This window comes from Oryx dammah, unplaced genomic scaffold (genome assembly GCF_014754425.2).
Source record: "Oryx dammah isolate SB20612 unplaced genomic scaffold, SCBI_Odam_1.1 HiC_scaffold_6, whole genome shotgun sequence".
NCBI lineage: Eukaryota > Metazoa > Chordata > Mammalia > Artiodactyla > Bovidae > Oryx > Oryx dammah.
This window is the reverse complement of record NW_024070190.1, coordinates 41268977-41292831: the sequence shown is the minus strand read 5'-3', so window position 1 is coordinate 41292831 and position 23855 is coordinate 41268977. Positions and strand designations below refer to the sequence as shown.

At 38.9% G+C, this 23855-nt stretch overlaps 1 protein-coding gene across 1 annotated transcript in view; it reads right to left on the bottom strand.

Moving 5' to 3' along the window:
- Nucleotides 1–23855, bottom strand: part of RTKN2 (rhotekin 2) — a 127231-nt gene that overhangs the window by 73554 nt on the left and 29822 nt on the right. Inside the window, exon 3 of the mRNA XM_040242297.1 lies at nt 12566–12624. Coding sequence (XP_040098231.1) covers nt 12566–12624 — 59 coding nt within the window. The remainder of the gene's footprint in view (nt 1–12565; nt 12625–23855) is intronic.

Here is a 23855-nt window from a genome sequence, read left to right as displayed (position 1 = left end):
CTGTAACTCGCCAGGCTCCTCTGTTGTCACTATTCATGTCCACTGAGTCAGTGATGCTATCTAATCATCTCATCTTCTGCCACCCTCTTCTCCTTTTGCCTTCAATCTTTTCCAGAAGTGAAACAGAATCCATAAAAAAATAAAAATAAAAACTCTCCACAAAAAAATCCAGGACTGGATGGTTTCACTGGGGAATTCTACCAAACATAAAAAGAACTCACACTGATCCTTCCCAAACTCTACCAAAAGACGGGAAGAGGAGAGAACACTTCCAAAGTCATTCTATGAAGCCACCATCACCTTTATATCAAAATCAGACAAAGACACTACCAAAAGAGAAAATTACAAGCCAATAACATGCTAGTAAAGTAATGCTCAAAATTCTCCAAGCCAGGCTTCACCAATACGTGAACCGTGAACTTTCTGATGTTCAAGCTGGTTTTAGAAAAGGCAGATGTACCAGAGATCAAATGGCCAACATCCGCTGGATCATGGAAAAAGCAAGAAGAGAGTTCCAGGAAAACATCTATTTCTGCTTTATTGAACATGCCAAAGCCTTTGACTGTGTGGATCACAATAAACTGTGGAAAATTCTGAAAGTGATGGGAAAACCAGACCATCTGACCTGCCTCCTGAGAAACCTATATGCAGGTCAGGAAGCAACAGTTAGAACGGGACAAGGAACAACAGACTGGTTCCAAATAAGAAAAGGAGTACGTCAGGGCTGTATAATGTCACCCTGCTTATTAACTTCTATGCAGGGTACATCATGAGAAACGTTGGGCTGGAAGAAGCACAAGCTGGAATGAAGATTGCCAGGAGAAATATCAGTAACCTCAGATATGCAGATGACACCACCTTTATGGCAGAAAGTGAAGAGGAACTAAAAAGCCTCTTGCTGAAAGTGAAAGAGGAGAGTGAAAAAGTTGGCCTAAAGCTCAACATTCAGAAAACGAAGATCATGGCACCTGGTCCCATCAGTTCACTTCAGTCACTCAGTCGTGTCTGACTCTGCGACCTCATGAATCGCAGCACGCCAGGCCTCCCTGTCCATCACCAACTCCCGGAGTTCACTCAGACTCATGTCCATCAAGTCAGTGATGTCACTCAGTCGTCTCATCCTCTGTCGTCCCCTTCTCCTCCTGCCCCCAATCCCTCCCAGCATCAGAGTCTTTTCCAATGAGTCAACTCTTCACATGAGGTGGCTAAAGTACTGGAGTTTCAGCTTTAGCATCATTCTTTCCAAAGAAATCCCAGGGCTGATCTCCTTCAGAATGGATTGGTTGGATCTCCTTGCAGTCCAAGGGACTCTCAAGAGTCTTCTCCAACACCACAGTTCAAAAGCATCAATTCTTTAGCACTCAGCTTTCTTCACAGTCTAACTCTCACATCCATACATGACCACTGGAAAAACCATAGCCTTGACTAGACGGACCTTTGTTGGCAAAGTAATGTCTCTGCTTTTCAATATGCTATCTAGGTTGTCATAACTTTTCTTCCAAGGAGTAAGCGTCTTTTAATGTCATGGCTGCAGTCACCAACTGCAGTGATTTTGGAGCCCCCAAAAATAAAGTCTGACACTGTTTCCCCATCTATTTGCCATGAAGTGATGGGACCAGATGCCATGATCTTAGTTTTCTGAATGTGGAGCTTTCAGCCAACTTTTTCACTCTCCTCTTTCACTTTCAGCAAGAGGCTTTTTAGTTCCTCTTCACTTTCTGCCATAAAGGTGGTGTTATCTGCATAACTGAGGTTATTGATATTTCTCCTGGCAATCTTCATTCCAGCTTGTGCTTCTTCCAGCCCAGCGTTTCTCATGATGTACTCTGCATAGAAAGCAGGGTGACCATATAAAGCCTTGATGTACTCCTTTTCCTATTTGGACCAGTCTGTTGTTCCATATTTAGTTCTAACTGTTGCTTCCTGACCTGCATATAGGTTTCTCAAGAGACAGGTCAGATGGCCTGGTATTCACATCTCTTTCAGAATTTTCCACAGTTTTTTGTGATCCACACAGTCAAAGGCTTTGGCATGGTCAATAAAGCAGAAATAGATGTTTTTCTGGAACTCTCTTGCTTTTTCCATGATCCAGCGGATGTTGGCCATTTGATCTCTGGTTCCTCTGCCTTTTCTAAAACCAGCTTGAACATCTGGAAATTCACAGTTCACGTATTGCTGAAGCCTGGCTTGGAGAATTTTCAGCATTACTTTACTAGCGTGTGAGATGAGTGCAATTGTGCAGTAGTTTGAGCATTCTTTGGCATTGCCTTTCTTTCGGATTGGAATAAAAACTGACCTTTTCCAGTCCTGTGGCCACTGCTGAGTTTTCCAAATTTGCTGGCATATTGCGTACAGCACTTTCATAGCATCATCTTTCAGGATTTGAATAGCTCAACTGGAATTCCATCACCTCCACTAGCTTTGGTCTTAGTGATGTTTTCTAAAGCCCACTTGACTTCACATTCCAGGATGTCTGGCTCTAGATGAGTAATCACACCATTGTGATTATCTTGGTCATGAAGATCTTTTTTGTACAGTTCTTCCGTGTATTCTTGCCACCTCTTCTTAATATCTTCTGCTTCTGGTAGATCCATACCATTTCTGTCCTTTATCAAGTCCATCTTTGCATGAAATGTTCCCTTGGTATCTCTAATTTTCTTGAAGAGATCACTAGCCTTTCCCATTCTGTTGCTGAGGAAGGCTTTCTTATCTCTTCTTGCTATTCTTTGGTCCCATCACTCCATGGGAAACAGATGGGAAAACAGTGGAAACAGTGTCAGACTTTATTTTGGGGGGGACTCCAAAATCACTGCAGATGGTGATGGCAGCCATGACATTAAAAGACGCTTACTCCTTGAAAGAAAAGTTATGACCAACCTAGATAGCATGTTAAAAAGCAGAGACATTAATTTGCCAACAAAGGTCCATCTAGTCAAGGCTATGGTTTTTCCAGTGGTCATGTATGGATGTGAGATTTGGACTGTGAAGAAAGCTGAGCACCGAAGAATTGATGCTTTTGAACTGTGGTGTTGGAGAAGACTCTTTACAGTCCCTTGGACTGCAAGGAGATCCAACCAGTCCATTCTAAAGGAGATCAGCCCTGGGATTTCTTTCGAAGGAATGATGCTAAAGCTGAAACTCCAGTACTTTGGCCACCTCATGCAAAGCGTTGACTCATTGGTAAAGACCCTTATGCTGGGAGTGATTGGGGGCAGTAGGAGAAGGGGACGACAGAGGATGAGATGGCTGGATGGCATCACTGACTCGATGAACATGAGTCTGAGGGAACTCCAGGAGTTGGTGATGGACAGGGAGGCCTGGCGTGCTGCGATTTATGGCGCTGCAAAGAGTTGGACACAACTGAGTGACTGAAGTGAACTGAACTGATATATATATATATATGTGTATATATATATAAAACAGATAAACAATATCCTACTGTAGAGCCTAGGGAACTATATTCATACTTTATATGGAGCAGAATATGAAAAAGAATATATACAGGGATTGAAACCAGTTTTCCTGCATTGCAGGCTGATTCTTACCATCTGAGCCACCAGGGAAACCATGGCTGTTCAGCTGGCCAGTCGTGTCAGATGCTTTGCGACCCCATGGACTGTAGCACACCAGGCCTCCCTGTCCCTCACGATCTCCCAGAGTTTGTCCATGTTCATGTTCATTGTATCAGTGATACTGTCCAGCCATTTCATCTTCTGATGCCCTCTTCTCCTTTGCCCTTGATCCTTCCCAGCATCAGGGACTTTTCCAGTGAGTCATCTGTGCGCATCAGATGACCAAAATACTGGCGCTTCAGCATCAGTCCTTCCAGTGAATATTCAGGGATGATCTCCTTTAAGATTGCCTGGTTTTATATCCTTGCTGTCCAAGGGATTTTCAGGAGTCTTCTCCAGCACCACAGTATGAAGGCATCAACTTTCGGCATTCTGCATTCTTTAAGGTCCAGCTCTCACAACTGTATGTGACCACTGGGAAGACCATAGCCTTGACTATACAGACCTTTGTCAGCTGAGTAATGTCTTTCCTTTTCAACACACTGTCTAGGTTTGCCATAGCTTTCCTGCTAAGAAGCAATCATCTTCTGATTTCATGGCTGCAGCCACCGTCTGCAGTGATTTTGGAGCCCAAAAAGAGGAAATCAGTCACTACTTCCACATTTTCCCCTTCTATTTGCTGTGCAATAATGGGACCAGATGCCATGATTTTAGTTTTTTTAATATTTAGTCTTATGTTTAGTGTTAGCCAGTGAAAGCTGGCTCTTTCACTATTCTTCACCCTCATTATCAAGAGACTCTTTAGCTGCTCTTTGCTTTCTGCTATTAGAGTGGTATCATCTGCCTATCTGAGGTTGTTGATGTTTCTCCCACTTATCTTGATTCCAGCTTATAACTTGTCCAGCCCAGCATTTTTCATGATTTGCTCAGTGTATAGATTAAACAAACAGGGTGACAACAGATAGCTCTGTAGTACTCCTTCCTCAATCCTGAACTAATCAGTTGTCCCATACAGGGTTCTAACTGTTGCCTCTTGATCTGCATACAGGCTTCTCAGGAGACAGGTAAGATAGTCTGGTATTCCCATCTCTCTAAGAGCTTTCCACAGTTTGTCATGATCCACACAGTCAAAGGCTTTAGTGTAGCTGATGAAACACACAGATGCTTTTCTGAAATCCCCTTGCTTTCTCTATAATTCAGCAAATGTTGGCAATTTAATTTCTTCCTTTTCTAAACCCAGCATAGACATCTGGAAGTTCTTGGTTCACATAATGCTGAAACCTAGCATGCAAGATTTTAAGCATCACCTTACTGGCATGGGAGATGAGTGCAACTGTCCAATGGTCAGCACATTCTCTGGTACTACCCTTCTTAGGAATTCAGATGAGGACTGACCTTTTCCAGTCCTGTGGCCACTGTGGGTCTGACAGATTTGCTGACATAAAGAATGCAAAACCTTGATGGCATCCTCCTTTGGGATTTGAATAGTTCTGCTACAATTTCATCACATTCACTAGCTTTATTAACAGCAGCACTTCTTAAGGCCCATTTGACGTCACATTCCAGAATGTCTGGCTTTGGGCGACTACCATCACAATCCAGTTCATTAAGATCTGTTTTATATAGTTCTTCCATGTGTACACACACACACACACACACACACACACACACACACACACACACAAACACAGACACACAGAGCTAACACTCCTTGAGTTACAAGAACAACAAACTCTAGGGAGACCAAAGTCTTTGGAAGCTCTTAAAAGGCATCTAAAACTGGAAAACTGTCTATCTGAAGAACATGTCAAGATTATAGAAAACCATTTCACAACATAAGTTACTACGATATGGACTAAAGAGGTTTTAAAGTTTGTAACTTTTATGCAAGGTTTCTGTTTGCCAAATTAAATTATATGTAAAGTAAACTTTTTCCTGTGTAAAGTTCTTAACCTTAATGAAGTTAAGCAAGTGCTCTCATGTTATGAACTGCATCCTGTTCTCATTATGCTCATTTTTGAGAAAAATTAGAGAGTTGTTGGGCAGAAGACATTTCATTACTTGTTAATTTTCCAAATTTAAAGGAAAAATGTATTGAATAAATAATATGATTAAGTTATAAAGTGAGAGAGCACAGATATAGTAAATAAGAGCCCAGCACAGGAGTCAGGCTCAGGCATCAGTGCTGGTTCTGCACTGAGAAGTGGCTTGGACAAGTTAGTTACAAGACTGAGTCTCAATCTCTAATTTGTAAAAGGAGGGCACTTGACTAGATCTCTAACACAGTCTGTTTCTTTACACTTCCTTCCCTTTCTATATGATAATCTTATACTTACACAAAACCACATGCTGGCTAGAATTTTATATTATTAACTGTTGGATTCGTCTCAATAGTTACTAAATTCCATGTTACATGACCTTTAATATTGTACAGGAAAATACTACTGTTATCATTTTATTCCAGTAGAACTAAAATAAGGAATCAATTATTAGCCCAGTCCTTAGGAGAGGTACTTTAAACTTCAAAGAATATGTATCTTATACGTGGCTGACCATCATCACTTCAGTTCAGTTGCTCAGTCGTGTCTGACTCTTTGCGACCCCATGAACCGCAGCATGCCAGGCCTCCCTGTCCATCACCAACTCCCAGAGTTCACTCAAACTCACGTCCATCGAGTCGGTGATGCCATCTAACCATCTCATCCTCTGTTGTCCCATTCTCCTCCTGCCTTCAACTTTTCCCAGCATAAGGGTCTTTTCCAATGAGTCAGCTCTTTACATCAGGTGGCCAAAGTATTGAAATTTCAGCTTCAGTGTCAGTCCTTCCAATCAATATTCAGGACTGATTTCCTTTAGGATTAACTGGTTTGATCTTGCAGTCCAAGGGACTTCAAGAGTCTTCTCCAGCGCCACCATTTAAAAGCATCAGTTCTTCAGCAACTCATCTTTCTTTATAGTCCAACTCTCACATCCATGCATGACTTCTAGAAAAACCATAGCTTTGACAAAACAGACCTTTGTTGGCAAAGTAATGTCTCTGCTTTTTAATATGCTGTCTAGGTTTGTCAAAGCTTTTCTTCCAAAGAACAAATGTCTTTTAATTTCATGGCTGCAGTCACCATCTACAGTGATTCACCATCAGAAATATACCCTTCCGAAAACATATTATTCTCACTTGCTAATTTCTTTAAGTAAATCTTAGAAATACTGTGTCAGAATCCCCCCTCCAAAATGTTTTTATCAGATTTCTATTATCCAAAATGGGCTTTCCCAGGTGGCTCAGTCACAGAGAATCGCCTGCCAATGCAGGAGACACAGGTTCGATCACTGAGTTAGGAAGACCTCTGGAGGAGTAAATGGCACCCCACTGCAGCATTCTTGCCTAGAGAATCCCATGGACAGAGGAGCCTGGCAGGTTGCAGTCAAGAGTTGCAATGAGTCAGACACAACTGAGTGACTAAGCACACACTTGGGAACTGTTAACTTTACAAATATGCTATTTACTCTTACATCTTTATTAAGGTTATTCTTGGGATATTTATTATTTGTTTTTTTGCTGATTTTATTGTAAAGGAGATAACTTTTGCCATCACATTTTGTCACTAGGTATTGCTGACTCTGAGAGCAACTACCACTTTTTGTAAATGTCTCAGTAAATTACCTTTATTTTCTAGGTCTGCAATCTATTATCTTCAAATAGTACTTAATTTATCTGTATCTCTTCAGTAGTTTCAAGTTTCATTCTTAGTATTTTAGCTAGAATTTCTATAACTCTGTTGTAACATTGATATGATACACAGTGCTAGTTTGTTCTTGATTTTAATAGGATTGCCTTTCTGTTGCCTATGACTTCACTGATGTCCTGTCAAAGGGCTTACTACTTTCTTGACCATAGTTGATGACTCACTGCATTTCACAACTGCTCTTTTTCGTAGTTGTTCTTTTTCTTCTAGGGTGGTATTAACTATTTACACAGGTTGGAAGGGACATTGGACCCTTGCTTCTTTTGCCATACAACCACAGCCTATTGGTCAGTTTGCCCTTTCCCATGCCTAGCTATGTCAGATCCTCAAGAAGAGAAGGTGGACATTTCTTATCTATTTCCCAGGTGGTCATATACGGTTCAGATGGCAAAAAAAAATGTATCAGTTAGTAATTATTTTTAAATTCAGTGTCAAAGAGTAGAATTCCTTCCACATTCTTGCAAATGATTGACTCAGTTTTAGTTTACAGTACTCTTACCTTCTTTTTTAATGTCTTAATCGGCATTTTATTGTTGAAACTGATTAGGATAGCTGAATTGATGTTATTAGGTCCTAGAAGTTCTGTCATTTTCAAAAGTGAAATCCAAGTTACTTTTGTGAACTGATTTGGTTTTAGTATTTGAATTAGCAGTCTGCCTATTTAACATGTGCAATTTTTTAATGTGTAGCAGAAATAATCAGGATAAACCTCAATTATTCTTTTAACTTTCCTAAAGATCTGGCCTACAAGACCTTTTAGAACTAACACCCAAAAAAGATGTCCTTTTCATTATAGGGGACTGGAATGCAAAAGTAGGAAGTCAAGAAACACATGGAGTAACAGGCAAATTTGCCTTGGAATGCGGAATGACGCAGGGCAAAGACTAATAGAGTTTTGCCAAAAGAACGCACTGGTCATAGCAAACACCCTCTTCCAACAATACAAGAGAAGACTCTACACATGGACATCACCAGATGGTCAACACCAAAATCAGATTGATTATATTTTTTGCAGCCAAAGATGGAGAAGCTCTATATAGTCAGCAAAAACAAGACTGGGAGCTGACTGTGGCTCAGATCATGAACTCCTTATTGCCAAATTCAGACTTAAAATGAAGAAAGTAGGGAAAACCACTAGACCATTCAGGTATGACCTGAATCAAATTCCTTATGATTATACAGTGGAAGTGAGAAATAGATTTAAGGAACTAGATGTGATAGATAAGAGTGCCTGATGAACTATGGACGGAGGTTCGTGACATTGTAGAGGAGACTGGGATCAAGATCATCCCCGTGGAAAAGAAGTGCAAAAAAGCAAAATGGCTGTCTGGGGAGGCCTTACAAATAGCTGTGAAAAGAAGAGAAGTGAAAAGCAAAGGAGAAAAGCAAAGATATAAGCAGCTGAATGCAGAGTTCCAAAGAATAGCAAGGAGAGATAAAGCCTTCCTCAGTGATCAATGCAAAGAAATAGAGGAAAACAACAGAATGGGAAAGACTAGAGATCTCTTCAAGAAAATTAGAGATACCAAGGGAACATTTCATGCAAAGACGGGCTTGATAAAGGACAGAAATGGTATGGACCTAACAGAAGCAGAAGATATTAAGAAGAGGTGGCAAGAATACACAGAACTGTACAAAAAAGATCTTCACGACCAAGATCATCACGATGGTGTGATCACTCATCTAGAGCCAGACATCCTGGAATGTGAAGTCAAGTGGGCCTTAGAAAGCATCACTACGAACAAAGCTAGTGGAGGTGATGGAATTCCAGTGGAGCTATTTCAAATCCTGAAAGATGATGCTGTGAGAGTGCTGCACCGAACATGCCAGCAAATCTGGAAAACTCAGCAGTGGCCACAGCACTGGAAAAGGTCAGTCTTCATTCCAATCCCAAAGAAAGGCAATGCCAAAGATTGCTCAAACTACTGCACAAGTGCACTCATCTCACACGCTAGTAAAGTAATGCTCAACATTCTCCAAGCCAGGTTTCAGCAATACGTGAACCGTGAACTTCCACATGTTCAAGCTGGTTTTAGAAAAGGCAGAGGAACCAGAGATCAAATTGCCAACATCCGCTGGATCATGGAAAAAGCAAGAGAGTTCCAGAAAAACATCTATTTCTGCTTTATTGAACATGCCAAAGCCTTTGACTGTGTGGATCACAAAAAACTGTGGAAAATTCTGAAAGAGATGTGAATACCAGACCACCTGACCTGCCTCTTGAGAAACCTATATACAGGTCAGGAAGCAACAGTTAGAACTGGACATGGAACAACAGACTGGTTCCAAATAGGAAAAGGAGTACATCAAGGCTGTATATTGTCACCCTGCTTATTTAACTTCTATGCAGAGTACATCATGAGAAACGCTGGGCTGGAAGAAGCACAAGCTGGAATCAAGATTGCTGGGAGAAATATCAATAACCTCAGCTATGCAGATGACACCACCCTATGGCAGAAAGTGAAGAGGAACTAAAAAGCCTCCTGCTGAAAGTAAAAGAGGAGAGTGAAAAAGTTGGCTTAAAGCTCAACATTCAGAAAATTAAGATCATGGCATCTGGTCCCATCACTTCATGGCAAGTAGATGGAGAAACAGTGGAAACAGTGTCAGACTTTATTTTTGGGGGCTCCAAAATCACTGCAGTTGGTGACTGCAGCCATGACATTAAAAGACGCTTACTCCTTGGAAGAAAAGTTATGACCAACCTAGATATCATGTTGAAAAGCAGAGACATTAATTTGCCAACAAAGGTCCGTCTAGTCAAGGCTATGGTTTTTCCAGTGGTCATGTATGGATGTGAGAGTTAGACTGTTGAAGAAAACTTAGTGCTGAACAATTGATGCTTTTGAACTGTGGTGTTGGAGAAGACTCTTGAGAGTCCCTTGGACTGCAAGGAGATCAACCCTGGGATTTCTTTGGAAGGAATGATGCTAAAGCTGAAACTCCAGTACTTTGGCCACCTCATGCGAAGAGTCGACTCATTGGAAGAGACCCTGATGCTGGGAGGGACTGAGGGCAGGAGGAGAAGGGGACGACAGAGGATGAGATGGCTGGATGACATCACCAACTCGACGAATGTGAGTTTGAGTGAACTCCAGGAGTTGGTGATGGACAGGGAGTCCTGGCGTGCTGCAATTCATGGGGTCGCAGAGAGTCAGACACCACTGAGCGACTGAACTGAACTGAACTGAAAGATGTGGCCAGTGCATGGTGAAGCTGGAAATAGAAAGCCCAAGTATCTTCTGGAAAACAATGAAAGACTATGAGATTTTGTTGCAAATATTCATTTTGACCAAAACAGGTCATATTTTAATTCCCATATCAAAATGAAATGGATTTATAAAGGTGAATTCATCTTTAACATTCTTTGTTTTTATCTTTTACAAATACACAGACATGATATGATTAAGCCTAAGCAAAGATGAGAAGAAATTTTGCAGAAGAAAATGTATCCCATTTTCTGAGAATTTTGGCTCCTTAATTTAAAATTATCATTTATAATAAAAGAACACATGAAATAAGATTAATTTCTACACTCAAGTATTCGTGGTCAAGAAAACAGTTTTCTCTCTTAAATGTTTTTATTTAAACACTCTTCTAAATGGATAGTTAATGCTAATTTCATGAACTGCAGCAGTCAATAATCTATTATGAAATGACAATAGAGGCTAACTCTATCATGGCATTCAGTCTTCAACAACAATTTAAGACATATCAATTTAACACACTGAGTGGCACTACAGCATAAGCAAGGAATTATATTTAATTATTTAAGGATTATATTTAAGTACTTTTAGAATCCTCTTTAAAAATCTATAATATTTTGTTTTTTTCACTTTAAAATTTATTGAACATAGTTAAGAACAGTATAATATGTAAAAGTGCTATGTTTGGCATCAGAAGCATAAATAAGATATAAAATATGTTTTATTCCACTCATATCATAATTTCAAAGAGGAAAACATAAATAACTATACAGCAAACAACAGATTTTTATATATAGTTATTTTCTGAAGAATTTCTGCTAAGAATAATTCCTCTGATTTAGGACAATTATGTCATATGTAAAATTCAGCTCTACCCATCCTGTAGTAGAATTTTTATTTATCATGAAGACGTTTCTAAAAACAGTTCCTTGGGTGACATGGCCTGAAGGCTTCCTGGAGCTAAGAGAATAAGGCTTTCAGCCAATGAAACAGCCTAGTTATTATTTAAGGACTGTTGGAGGTCTGTTGTTTCTAAAATGTATCAGTGAGATAATAATTATAAAAGATACATTATCTAACTAGCATACACATGAGTCAGTCATGTACTTATTCACTCCAATCTGTGGTATCTCCAAAGCCATTGTCTTTAGCTTCCTTAAACACTTTGGAGAAACTGAGACAACACAGCGTAAGTGCCATCTAGTGGTAAAGGGTTTCCTAACTGCATTAAGAATCCAGAGAAGGAAAACATCGTTTCTAGGGGAATGATAATAGGGAAGGCTTTTAGATGAGCTAATAGATCCTGAAGATACTATAGTTATTTCAAGAGTTAACTGGGGGTTAGGAGCATCGGGTGTATTGACAGAACACAGAGAAAAATATATGGCTAATACAGACAGCTTATGTATAGGAATAGTGGACGATATGACTAGAAAAATAGCTGTGAGTGTGAAAGTCACTTAGTCGTGTCCAACTCTTTGCAACCCCATGGACTATATACAGTCCAAGGAAAATGGTTGGATCAAAATATAAAACTCTGGTGGGGGGAGAGTCTACTCTCTATCCTATGGGCAACAGAGTGCAGTCATCCATCCCGTCAACATTCACTGAATAATAACTACGTCTGAGCACTGTATTAGTTTCTGGGTATACAGTGACAAACAAAGCAAACACGGTTCCAACCTCATGGAAATTTCGGAGTAGACAAACATTAAAAGAAAGCAGCATCGAAACTTACGAGCAGAAAAGGAATGGAGAGCCAAAAGACTCGAGTTTGTAGCCCAGCTCAACCACTTACAGGAAGTCATTTAACCTCTGAGTCTGTAGAAAAACAGAACTACCCTGCTTATTTCACAGTGTTGCACTGAAGAGAAAACTACATTAATGTACATAATATACATGAATCTGTTTTCTCAGACTGTAATATTCTACACAAATGTAGAGCATAATGATGAAAACAGTATTTTAGAACAAATATTCTGGTAGAGGTATGCACAATAAAATGAAAATGGATATAAGGAATTTTAAAAAACCACTAACTCTAGGAAGTTACTTTACAGAATTAATTTACTCAGCAATATAAAAATAATCCATTACAGCATACCTGATATGGCAATCTTTCCTCTACAAGCTGTCCGTTCTTTACTTTCAAAATTCTCCTCACTGTCAAAAGAAAATAAAAACCTAATGAAAAAACAAAGATATTCTCTAATAAGCAATTGCTTTAACAATCTTTCTTAAATGCCTAAATACTAAAAATAAACACGTATCCTGGAATAACAATGACTTCCAGTTAATATAAACTATTTGACTCAAATTTTGTGATGTTTAGTCAACAGCTAGCTGACTTTAAAAGAAATAGAGCCATTCTCTCTTTGATTTTTTTTATATAACCTGTACTTTCCCTGATGATTGCATATTAGCTTATTCTACAATGAAAGTCTTTTGTGACCTCTTACATTTATAAACAAGATATGCCATATTTACACAAGTCCTAGGAAGTATATCTTGGGTAACCATTTCATAAATTACATTTCTAGCTTACCAGATTATAGTCATCTGAAAAAGTTAATAAATAAACTTTCTAACCATGAGCTTGCCACCGAAGAGTATATTATCCCTATAAAATCTCCAACAAACATTTAAAAAATTACTCTCTGCTACATATTCATGTGCAAGTAATATTGTAATTTATTTCCTTGAAGCTTTAAACACTAAGCATATATCAAAACAATAAAGTAAGGTGGCAAAGGAAGGGAGTAGCCCTCTAGGAGAACACATGTGGAAAGGAGAACATTACCATGACAATAGAGAATGTCTCAAAGAAGATTCTTGGGATGTGAGACACTTCCAGGTTTGAATGTAGACTGTACTATTATCACAATTTTTTTTTTCAAAATAGTTATTTCCATTCAGTTTAGTCGCTCAGTCATGTCCGACTATTTGTGACCCCATGAATCTCAGCACACCAGGCCTCCCTGTCCATCACCATCTCCCAGAGTTCACTCAAACTCACGTCCATCAAGCAGGTGATGCCATCCAGCCATCTCATCCTCTGTCGTTCCCTTCTCCTCCTGCCCCCAATCTCTCCCAGCATCAGAGTCTTTTCCAATGAGTCAAATCTTTGCATGAGGTGGCCAAAGTATTGGAGTTTCAGCTTTAGCATCATTCCTTCCAAAGAACACGCAGGATTGATCTCCTTTAGAATGGACTGGTTGGATCTCCTTGCAGTCCAAGGGACTCTATTTCCATTATACCAAATCAATCCCATCTCTAAACAGTTCTCCAATATCCTGTTTCCTAATAAATAACCTACATTTAGAGATTAGCATTCCATTTCTAGAGCAATGTATCCAGGAGTATTCTGTGCACTCTTTTTTTTTTTTTTTTTTTGTCTCTATTCAATTTGGTTAGCCAATTAACTGCCAGTTAATTTAATTAGGTACCTCAAGTATGTGATAAGATAGAAGCTTCATTTGAATACTGTTTTGATTCTAAAGGGGCTTTTGGAGAAAGATTGAGTGGGAGTGTGAAGTGTATCTAAGTTTCAGAAGAGTATGACACATCTTATACACACGTCAGTAGCCTTGCTAAAAAGACTGCACATAATATTCATTATCATGCATCGAATTTTAAAACAAAATACATCATCCTACTTTTTGTTTAACTCTCTTATTGGATTAAGCCCATAAGTATTACAGGTGAAATATATTCCAAAGGAGCAAAAATAATTTACTGAGGTACTTATGGTCAGTAAGTCTATACGGGACATTTATATATATAGTATTTATATAGAGAGAATTTATAGAATCTAGCACTAAGTATAACTTAAGTAATATAGTAGACTTAAAGCCATAAATTCTCAGGATCCTATCTAATAATTTTGTGGTTACACTGGTATTTAAATTAAAACAGGGAATTCACTCAGTGAAAAATAAAAGTACTCATTATTTCAAAATAATGTTTTGTTGAATCATAAATTTTAAAGAATCAAGTTCAATATTTCATAGACAAGTTCAGTTTGTCATGTTGGGGAATACCAGCTGGCTTATTAGGTCATCAGAGTGAAAAATTCAACTGAATAGTCTACTATGTTGTGAAATTATACACTGAAAGGCCAACCAGAAATCAAACACAAATCTCAATTTCCTCAAATTGGTACAAGAAACACAGTATAAACACAGTTGGCTGGCATTTGTAAGTAAATATTTCTAAAAATATCTCCTATATGAGCAATGCATAAATTCTTCAAAATATTTATTTCAGTGAAAAAATACAAGGAAGCTCTAATACAGTGAGTAACTTCAGTATTATGGAATAGGTCATAGATTATGCTAAAATTTAAATTCATTAGGCATTATTAAATTGGATTAAATTTAAGGCTTTGGCAGACAAGTGAAATTCTAAAATACTAGAAACACCAAAAGCAACTGGCTGAAGATTTACCAAAAAAATTTTCCCACTCTAAATTATTCAACCACCTGGCAGGGTATAGCTTTTTTCCTCTATAACTATAAATTACTTGCATAGAAAAGTCCTTTTCAGGACTAGTCAACAAATTTATTATACACAAATATTATCAAACTATAATATAAATCCAATTAACCAAATAATCAGTCGTATCCGACTCTTTGCGACCCCATGGACTGTAGCCTACCAGGCTCCATCCATGAGATTTTCCAGGCGAGAATACTGGAGTGGGTTGCCATTTCCTTCTCCAGAGGATCTTCCCGACCCAGGGATCGAACCCGGGTCTGAGCCACCAGGGAAACCCCCCATAATATAAATCCAATTAACCATATAATCTTACAGAATAATTAAGTCTGCCTTTAAAAAATTAAGAGATGAAGTAATCCAGCCTCATGTTTCAGAAGCTTGAATTATTTTCAATTCAAATAACTCAATTGCTATTTAGGGTGCTAAAATGTGATGTTTTTCTAATTAATCCAAATTGACAACAAAATTGTTAAACATTATCTATTTAACAATGTGCTACTGTAGCTAATAGTTTGCTACAGTTAAATAAATACTTGCTTTAAAATCTGCAATGTTAATGCCAATTCTAAATGCTACAATTAGCCAGTCTGAAGAAAAAGCAAATAACCATAAAAATCACTCGATCAAAAGCACAGCTATATAACAGTGTACCTGATTCTTATAAACCTGTTTAGAGAATTATTTTGGTAAGATTTGTAAAAGCTAATTTAAAAGACAAATAAAAATATAAAAGACAAATTTTTAACTATTTTATTAACATATTTCTGCCTGTAGGTAAATAAAATGACCAACAGAGGGTGCCAATCAGCCACTTTGTTGCTCAAAAATCTGTATTAAAATTAGCAGAGTAAATATAGTTTACCTTATTTTATATTGTTCCATATTGGAATTTACAATAGCACTGCCTTCCAGAGTTAACAAAATAGATTAAGAAATGACACATGATGAAAGTATTATTTTCTTAACGAAGCACTAGAAGAATTCTAAATAGGATTCTATTATTTAAAAGCAGGTTATAAAAATCCTTCAACCCTCACACAAGTAAGTGAAGACTAAAACACTCAGAAATGCTTAACATGGAATTTTAAGCCATCTAAAACTATGTGGTATAAATTCAATACTTTCATAAGTATGTTAAGTTGGGAAGATGAGTTTTCTACTTTAAATCTTGAAATAACAACTTAGTTTCAACAGACACTAAACAATATAAAGTTTAAAAAAGTAAAACTAGTAACGTCTTTAATATACCATATTGTATTGCAGAAATACCAGGAGTACATAATTTCACTGGCAATCTACACTTTTAGCTTTTATTTTTGTTTATGTTATAGTATATAAGTAATTAAACTAGTCAATTGGAGTGTAAGAAACTATTTAGCTTTGTGGCATTATTAAAATCACAATCATGTTGAATGATACATATAATTAGGTCCTATAAATATCCTTGACTAGTATTATTTTCACAAAGTCAAATAAAGTTTCAAGAAGATAGACTAGTGGGTTAGGCCAGGAGAGAACATTATTGCTAAAATGTAAGTTCTGTAAGAATAGGAATGTGCGGGGCTTCCCTGGCAGCTCACTGGTGAAGAATCCACCTGCCAATGCAGTAGACAGGTTTGGTCCCTGATCCAGGAAGATCCCACATGCCGTGAGCAACTAAGCTCATGCCCCACAACTATTAAGCCTGTGCTCCAAAGCCCGGGAGCCACAACCACCAGAGCTGTGGGCACACTCCACAGCAAGAGGAGGACTGCAGTGAGAAGTCCACGCACCTCAGCGAAGCACAGCCCCCAGTCACGGCAACCAGAGAAAAGCTCATGCAGCAATGACGACCCAGCGCAGCCAAAAATAAATAAAATTATATTAAAAAAAAAAAAGAACAGTATTTCGGCCTATTCTGTTCACTGCTCAATCACCAGTGCCCAATATATAACTCAGTACAGTCTAAGGAACTCAACAAATGTTCAGTGAATATCAAATGAAGTAAACTAGGATATGGTCATTTTGGTGGAGCAAGTCCTGTAGGTGTGACTCTTACCCATGAATAACTAGTTAGTAAGTTGCTGTTAACCTCTCAGACTCAGCATCCTCATCGGTAAATGGTGGGAAGTATTTATCTAATAGCTACTGAATAAAATAATATTTTTAATGCATTCTGTATCATTTTTAGTGTTAGTCACACTAAGTCATGTCTGACTCTGCAACCCCATGGACTGTAGCCTGCCAGGCTCCTCTATCCATGGAATTCTCCAGGCCAGAATCCTGGAATGGATAGCCATTCCCTTCTCCTGGGGATTTTTCCGACCCAGGATTGAACCCATGTCTCCTGCACTGCAGGCAGATTCTTTACCATCTGAACCACTGGCAAAGCCCTAGTATTTGTGTTATCATTCTCAGAAAGGTCCATGAAAACTAGGATTATTTTGTATTTGTGGCTTTAGTATTAATTTGAAGCTTACATGGAAGAGGCACTAAATCATTTGTTAAAGTGACCAGAGTATGACTTCCCAGTTTCTACAAGATAATGATAGACAGTGACAGTGGTAGTGAAGTCGCTCACTCGTGTCCGACTCGTTGCGATCCTGTGGACTGTAGGCCAGCAGGCTCCTCCATCCATGGGATTTCCAAGGCAAGAATACTGGAGTGGGTTGCCATTTTCTTCTCCAGGGGATCTTCCTGACCCAGGGATCAAACCCAGGTCTCCCTCATTGCAAGTAGATGCTTTAACCTCTGAGCCACCAGGGAAGATAATGATAGTCACCTACATTGGAATCTTTTCTAGAATCCTATGAAAAGTTTCACATCAACAAGGAAAGCAAATAAAATCATCTATGGCCCAAACCAACAGCATAACTAGAAATCAGACTTCAATTTACAACTGAAAACAACAGAGCCAGCTCCTGGAGGCCTCACCCAAATAGTCAGGTATTGCAAAACACTTGACCACCTGATGCAAAGAGCTGATTCACAGGAAAAGACCTGATCCTGGGAAAGATTGAAGGCAGGAAGAGGAGGGGACAACAGAAGACGAGATGGTTGGATGGCATCAGCAACTCAATGAACATGAGTTTGAGCAAGCTAGGAGATGGTGAAGGCCAGGGAAGCCTGGCATGCTGCAGTCCATGGGGTCACAAAGTGTTGGACATGACTGAGCAACTGAAAACCAATTGCAGAACACAAAATAAGATCAACTTATTTAATCCTCTCCTCTAGAAGATGGATACAAAATCTGGTGTCTACCACAGCCCTGGTAGGCGCTCCAAAAGAACTGTGTTTCAGAAGTTGTTAGTCTTGTGGAGAAGAGACACACACAATAGCGGAGGTATCCTTTGAAGGTTTGGCCATGATAAAAAGAAGGAAGGAAGAAGACAAGGAAGAGGAGGGGAGAGGGAGCAAGAGGAGGTAGACAAAGGGTTGGGGAGGGAAGAAAGAAGAGGAGGAGGAGAAAGGAACTGAAATTAAAATGCCTTAGATATAAAATAGCATCCAACTATCAGAAAATCAACTGACCAACATGTCTAAAAGGAACCAAAACTCCTATCCACCCTTCCAAAAATAGAAAACACTTTTGAACTATGAAACCAAGTAGCTCCTTTCACCCACTTCCCTCCACTATCACCACTTGACCCATAAAAATACTACATCCTACATATTTCATTAGGAACAACAACAAAAAAAGGATCAAACACCCATAGAAAGTTACTATAAAATGAAAGTAGAATTCCAATGCTTCAGCTGATAAAAATATCCCACCAACCACTCTCCAAAAAACAAAGAACAGAAAAAAAGTAACATGGTACTTCAAAATGAATTAAGTGTAGCTTAAAAAGCTACTGCAAACAGGAGAGAAACCAAGAATCTGAAATCTAATACCTCACACTAGTAAAGGATAAACAGCAGGTAAATGCTGCAAAAAGGGATACAGTAGATCAAAACAAAAAGATAAAATAAAATAAAGAGTTTAAAACATCAAAAAGACAGTGATAGACATAAAAGACAGGCAAAGAAGATCCAATCTGCATGTAACTGGAGTCCTTAAATATGAAAAATAAAATAACAAGATAGGATAGAATTAATGTTTCCCCCACCCCCACCCCTCGAAGCTTTAACTCCAGGAAAACTTTCTGAAAACAAAAGAACTGAATCTATTAACATATTTTAAGTCACTCAGTCATGTCCAACTCTTCGAAACCCCATGGATGGTAGCCTGCCAGGCTCCTCTGTCCACGGAATTCTCCAGGCAAGAATACTGGAGTGAGTTGCCATCCCCTTCTACAGGGGAGCTTTCCAACCCAGTGATCGAACCTGAGTCTCCTCTATGGCAGGCAGATTCTTAACCATCTGAGCAATATTTCAAAGGCACTAAACGAGCCAAAATGCTCAGCCTTAGTCATATACCAGATAAACGAGGGTCTTTTTAAAAAAGGAAAAAAATCAGACATTAGATTTATTGATAACAATACAACAATGGAGCAAGGTATTCAGAGAATCTCAGCAAAAGAAAGTGTTGGCCAAGGATTTCATACCCAATCAAGCTGCACTTTAGGTACCAACACTAAATTAGAAAAGCACTTTAAAGATACAAGAATGTGAAGATAACTGTATTCACTTTAAGGAACCCACTAGCTCATGAGCTTCCTCTAAACAACAGATGATTTTAGAAAGCATAACAAAAAGACAGGCATCAAACATCATATTTATTTAACTGCAGATCAAAGACTAAAATAAAGGTGAAGATACAAGTATAGGATTGGTACGTAAACACTATCTACTTAGCAAAGCAGAAATACAACTCTAAAAAAAGAAGACAGGATGGTAGAAAAGGAAGAAATGGGAAAATAGAACAAGTTCATTGATTTCCACACAGAAAATTGTAAGTATAAACAAAATGATATCATGTTGCTGCTGCTGCTGCTGCTAAGTCGCTTCAGTCGTGTCCGACTCTGTGCGACCCCATAGACAGCAGCCCACCAGGTTCCCCCGTCCCTGGGATTCTCCAGGCAAGAACACTGGAGTGGGTTGCCATTTCCTTCTCCAATGCATGAAAGTGAAAAGTGAAAGTGAAGTCGCTCAGTTGTGTCCGACTCTTAGTGACCCCATGGACTGCAGCCCACCAGGCTCCTCCACCCATGGGATTTTCCAGGCAAGAGTACTGGAGTGGGCTGCCATTGCCTTCTCCAAAATGATATCATATAAAGCAGAAAAACAAAATAGGAGAAGCCTAAGAAAAAAAAGAACTAAGGTCATTATAAAGCTAACAGTATATAGTTTTTAAACATATAAAGTTCCAGTACTACTATGACAAATAATCTTAAATCAAAAAAAGAATAAGGAAAACAGGCCACATATAAAAGACAAGCTATAACTATAATACACATAAGTTAACATATAAGAATATGACAAAACTGAAATCAAGTATATCAGCTATATATATATATATATATATATATATATATATATATACACACACACACACACACAGACACACAAAATCAAACCCAGTTCTCCCACATCGCAGGAGGATTCTTTACCATCTGAGCCACCAGGGAAGCCCTAATTTCTCTAGTAAAAGGATTTTCAGATACGCTCATAATGTAAAACTCATGAATACAAGAAACACACTTTCAACAAACAATTCATAAAGGCTAATTAGAGGTGGACAAAGCTATACCAAACAAATGCAAACAATAAGAAATCAAAGTATATGATCTTGTTATCAGAGAATTGTAGAACTCAGATCCAAAAGCTTTATAGGACAACAACAAAAGGAGACTCCATAATGCTAAAGGCTGCAACTAGCAATGAATACATAACAAGTACTAAAGTACCAAATGTTTCCTAAAACAGAAAGTATGGGATATAGAAGGGTAAGACAGCAAAACCTTAATAACAAAAATCTTAACCTCTTTTTGTCCAAGATAGTTCAAGTGGTCAAAAAATAAGCAAGGCAATAGAAGATCTTAAAAATGTAATCAATAACACAGATCTTTTGCATATATATAAAAAAGTGAAGTGAAAGTCACTCAGTCATGCTGACACTTTGTAACCCCATGGACTATAAAGACTCCATGGAATTCTTCAGGCCAGAATACCAGGGCAGGTAGCCATTTCATCCTTCTGAGGATCCTCCCAACTCAGGAATGGAACTCAGGTCTCCTGCACCACAGGCAGATTCTTTACTGTCTGAGCCACCAGGGAAGCACAAGAAAACTAGAGTGGGTAGCCTATAGTTCCCCAGCAGATCTTCCTGACTCAGGAATCGAACTAGGGTCTCCTGCATTGCAGGCAGATTCTTTACCAGCTAAGCTACCAGAGGAGTCCTATTGCATAAATATAAGTATACATACATATTGAACTTTGTTCAGTTCAGTTGCTCAGTTCACTTCAGTTGCTCAGTCATGTCCGACTCTTTGTGACCTCATGAATCGCAGCATGCCAGGCCTCCCCATCCATCAGCAACTCTCGGAATTCACTCAGACTCACATCCATCGAGTCAGTGATGCCATCCAGCCATCTCATCCTCTGTCATTCCCTTCTCCTCCTGGCCCCCAATCCCTCCCAGCATCAGAGTCTTTCCCAATGAGTCAACTCTTCACATAGGTGGCCAAAGTATTGGAGTTTCAGCTTCAGCATCAGTCCTTCCAATGAACACCCAGGACTGATCTCCTTTAGGATGGACTGGTTGGATCTCCTTGCAGTCCAAGGGACTCTCAAGAGTCTTCTCCAACACCACAGTTCAAAAGCATCAATTCTTTGGCATTCAGCTTTCTTCACAGTCCAACTTTCACATGACCACTGGAAAAACCATAGCCTTGACTAGATGGACCTTTGTTGGCAAAGTAATGTCTCTGCTTTTCAACATGCTATCAAGGTTAGTTATAACTTTCCTTCCAAGCAGTAAGCGTCTTTTAACTTCATGGTTGCAATCACCATCTGCAGTGATTTGTCTGACACTGTTTCCACTGTTTCCCCATCTATTTCCCATGAAGTGATGGGACCAGATGCCATGATCTGAGTTTTCTGATTGTTGAGCTTTAAGCCAACTTTTTCAGTCTCCACTTTCACTTTCATCAAGAGGCTTTTTATTTAGTTCCTCTTCACTTTCTGCCATAAGGGTGGTGTCATCTGCATAGCTGAGGTTATTGATATTTCTCCCAGCAATCTCAATTCCAGCTTGTGCTTCTTCCAGTCCAGCGTTTCTCATAATGTACTCTGCATATATGTTAAATAAGCAGGGTGACAATATACAGCCTTGACGTACTTCTTTTCCTATTTGGAACCAGTCTGTTGTTCCATGTCCAGTTCTAACTGTTGCTTCATGACCTGCATACAGATTTCTCAAGAGGCAGGTCAGATGGTCTGGTATTCCCATCTCTTTCAGAATTTTCCACAGTTTGTTGTGATCCACACAGTCAAAGGCTTTGGCATAGTCAATAAAACAGAAATAGATGTTTTTCTGGAACTCTCTTGCTTTTTCCATGATCCTGCAGATGTTGGCAATTTGATCTCTGGTTCCTCTGCCTTTTCTAAAACCAGCTTGAACATGTGGAAGTTCACAGTTCACGTATTGCTGAAGCCTGGCTTGGAGAATTTTCAGCATTACTTTACTAGCATGTGAGATGAGTGCACTTGTGCGGTACTTTGAGCAATCTTTGGCATTGCCTTTCTTTGGGATTGGAATGAAAACTGACCTTTTCCAGGCCTGTGGCCACTGCTGAGTTTTCCAAATTTGCTGGCATATTGAGTGCAGCACTCTCACAGCATCATCTTTCAGGATTTGAAATAGCTCAACTGGAATTCCATCACCTCCACTAGCTTTGTTCATAGTGATGCTTTCTAAGGTCCACTTGACTTCACATTCCAGGATGTTTGGCTCTAGGTGAGTAATCACACCATCGTGATTATCTTGGTCATGAAGATCGTTTTTGTACAGTTTTTCTGTGTATTCTTGCCACCTCTTCTTAATATCTTCTGCTTCTGTTAGGTCCATACCATTTCTGTCCTTTATTGACCTGATCTTTGCATGAAATATTCCCTTAGTATCTCTAATTTTCTTGAAGAGATCTCTAGTTTTTTCCATTCTATTGTTTTCCTCTATTTCTTTACACAGATCACTGAGGAAGGCTTTCTATCACTCCTTGCTATTCTTTGGAACTCTGCATTCAAATGGGTATATCTTTCCTTTTTTCCCTTGCTTTTGGTTTCTCTTCTTTTCACAGCTATTTCTAAGGGCTCCTCAGACAGCCATTTTGCTTTTTTGCATTTCTTTTTCTTGGAGATGGTTTTAATCCTTGTCTCCTGTACAATGTCACAAACATCCCTCCATAGTTCATCAGGCACTGTGTCTATCGGATCTAATCCCTTGAATCTATTTCTCACTTCCACTGTATAATCATTAGGGATTTGGTTGAGGTCATACCTGAATGGTCTAGGGGTTTTCCCTACTTTCCTCAATTTAAGTATGAATTTGGCAATAAGGAGTTCATGATCTGAGCCACAGTCAGCTCCTGGTCTTGTTTTTGTTGACTGTATAGAGCTTCTCCATCTTTGGCTGCAAAGAATATAATCAATCTGATTTCAGTGTTGACCATCTGGTGATGTTCATGTGTAGAGTCTTCTCTTATGTTGTTGGAAGAGGGTGTTTGTTATAACCAGTGCATTCTTTTGGCAAAACTCTATTAGCCTTTGCTCTGCTTCATTCTGTACTCCAAGGCCAAATCTGCCTGTTACTCCAGGTGTTTCTTGAGTTCCTACTTTTGCATTACAGTCCCCTATAATGAAAAGGACTTCTTTTTCGGGTGTTAGTTCTAGAAGGTATTGTAGGTCTTCACAGAACCATTCAACTTCCAGCCTGAACTTTGTACTTCGATTAAAATAAATTTTAACTTCAAAAATCT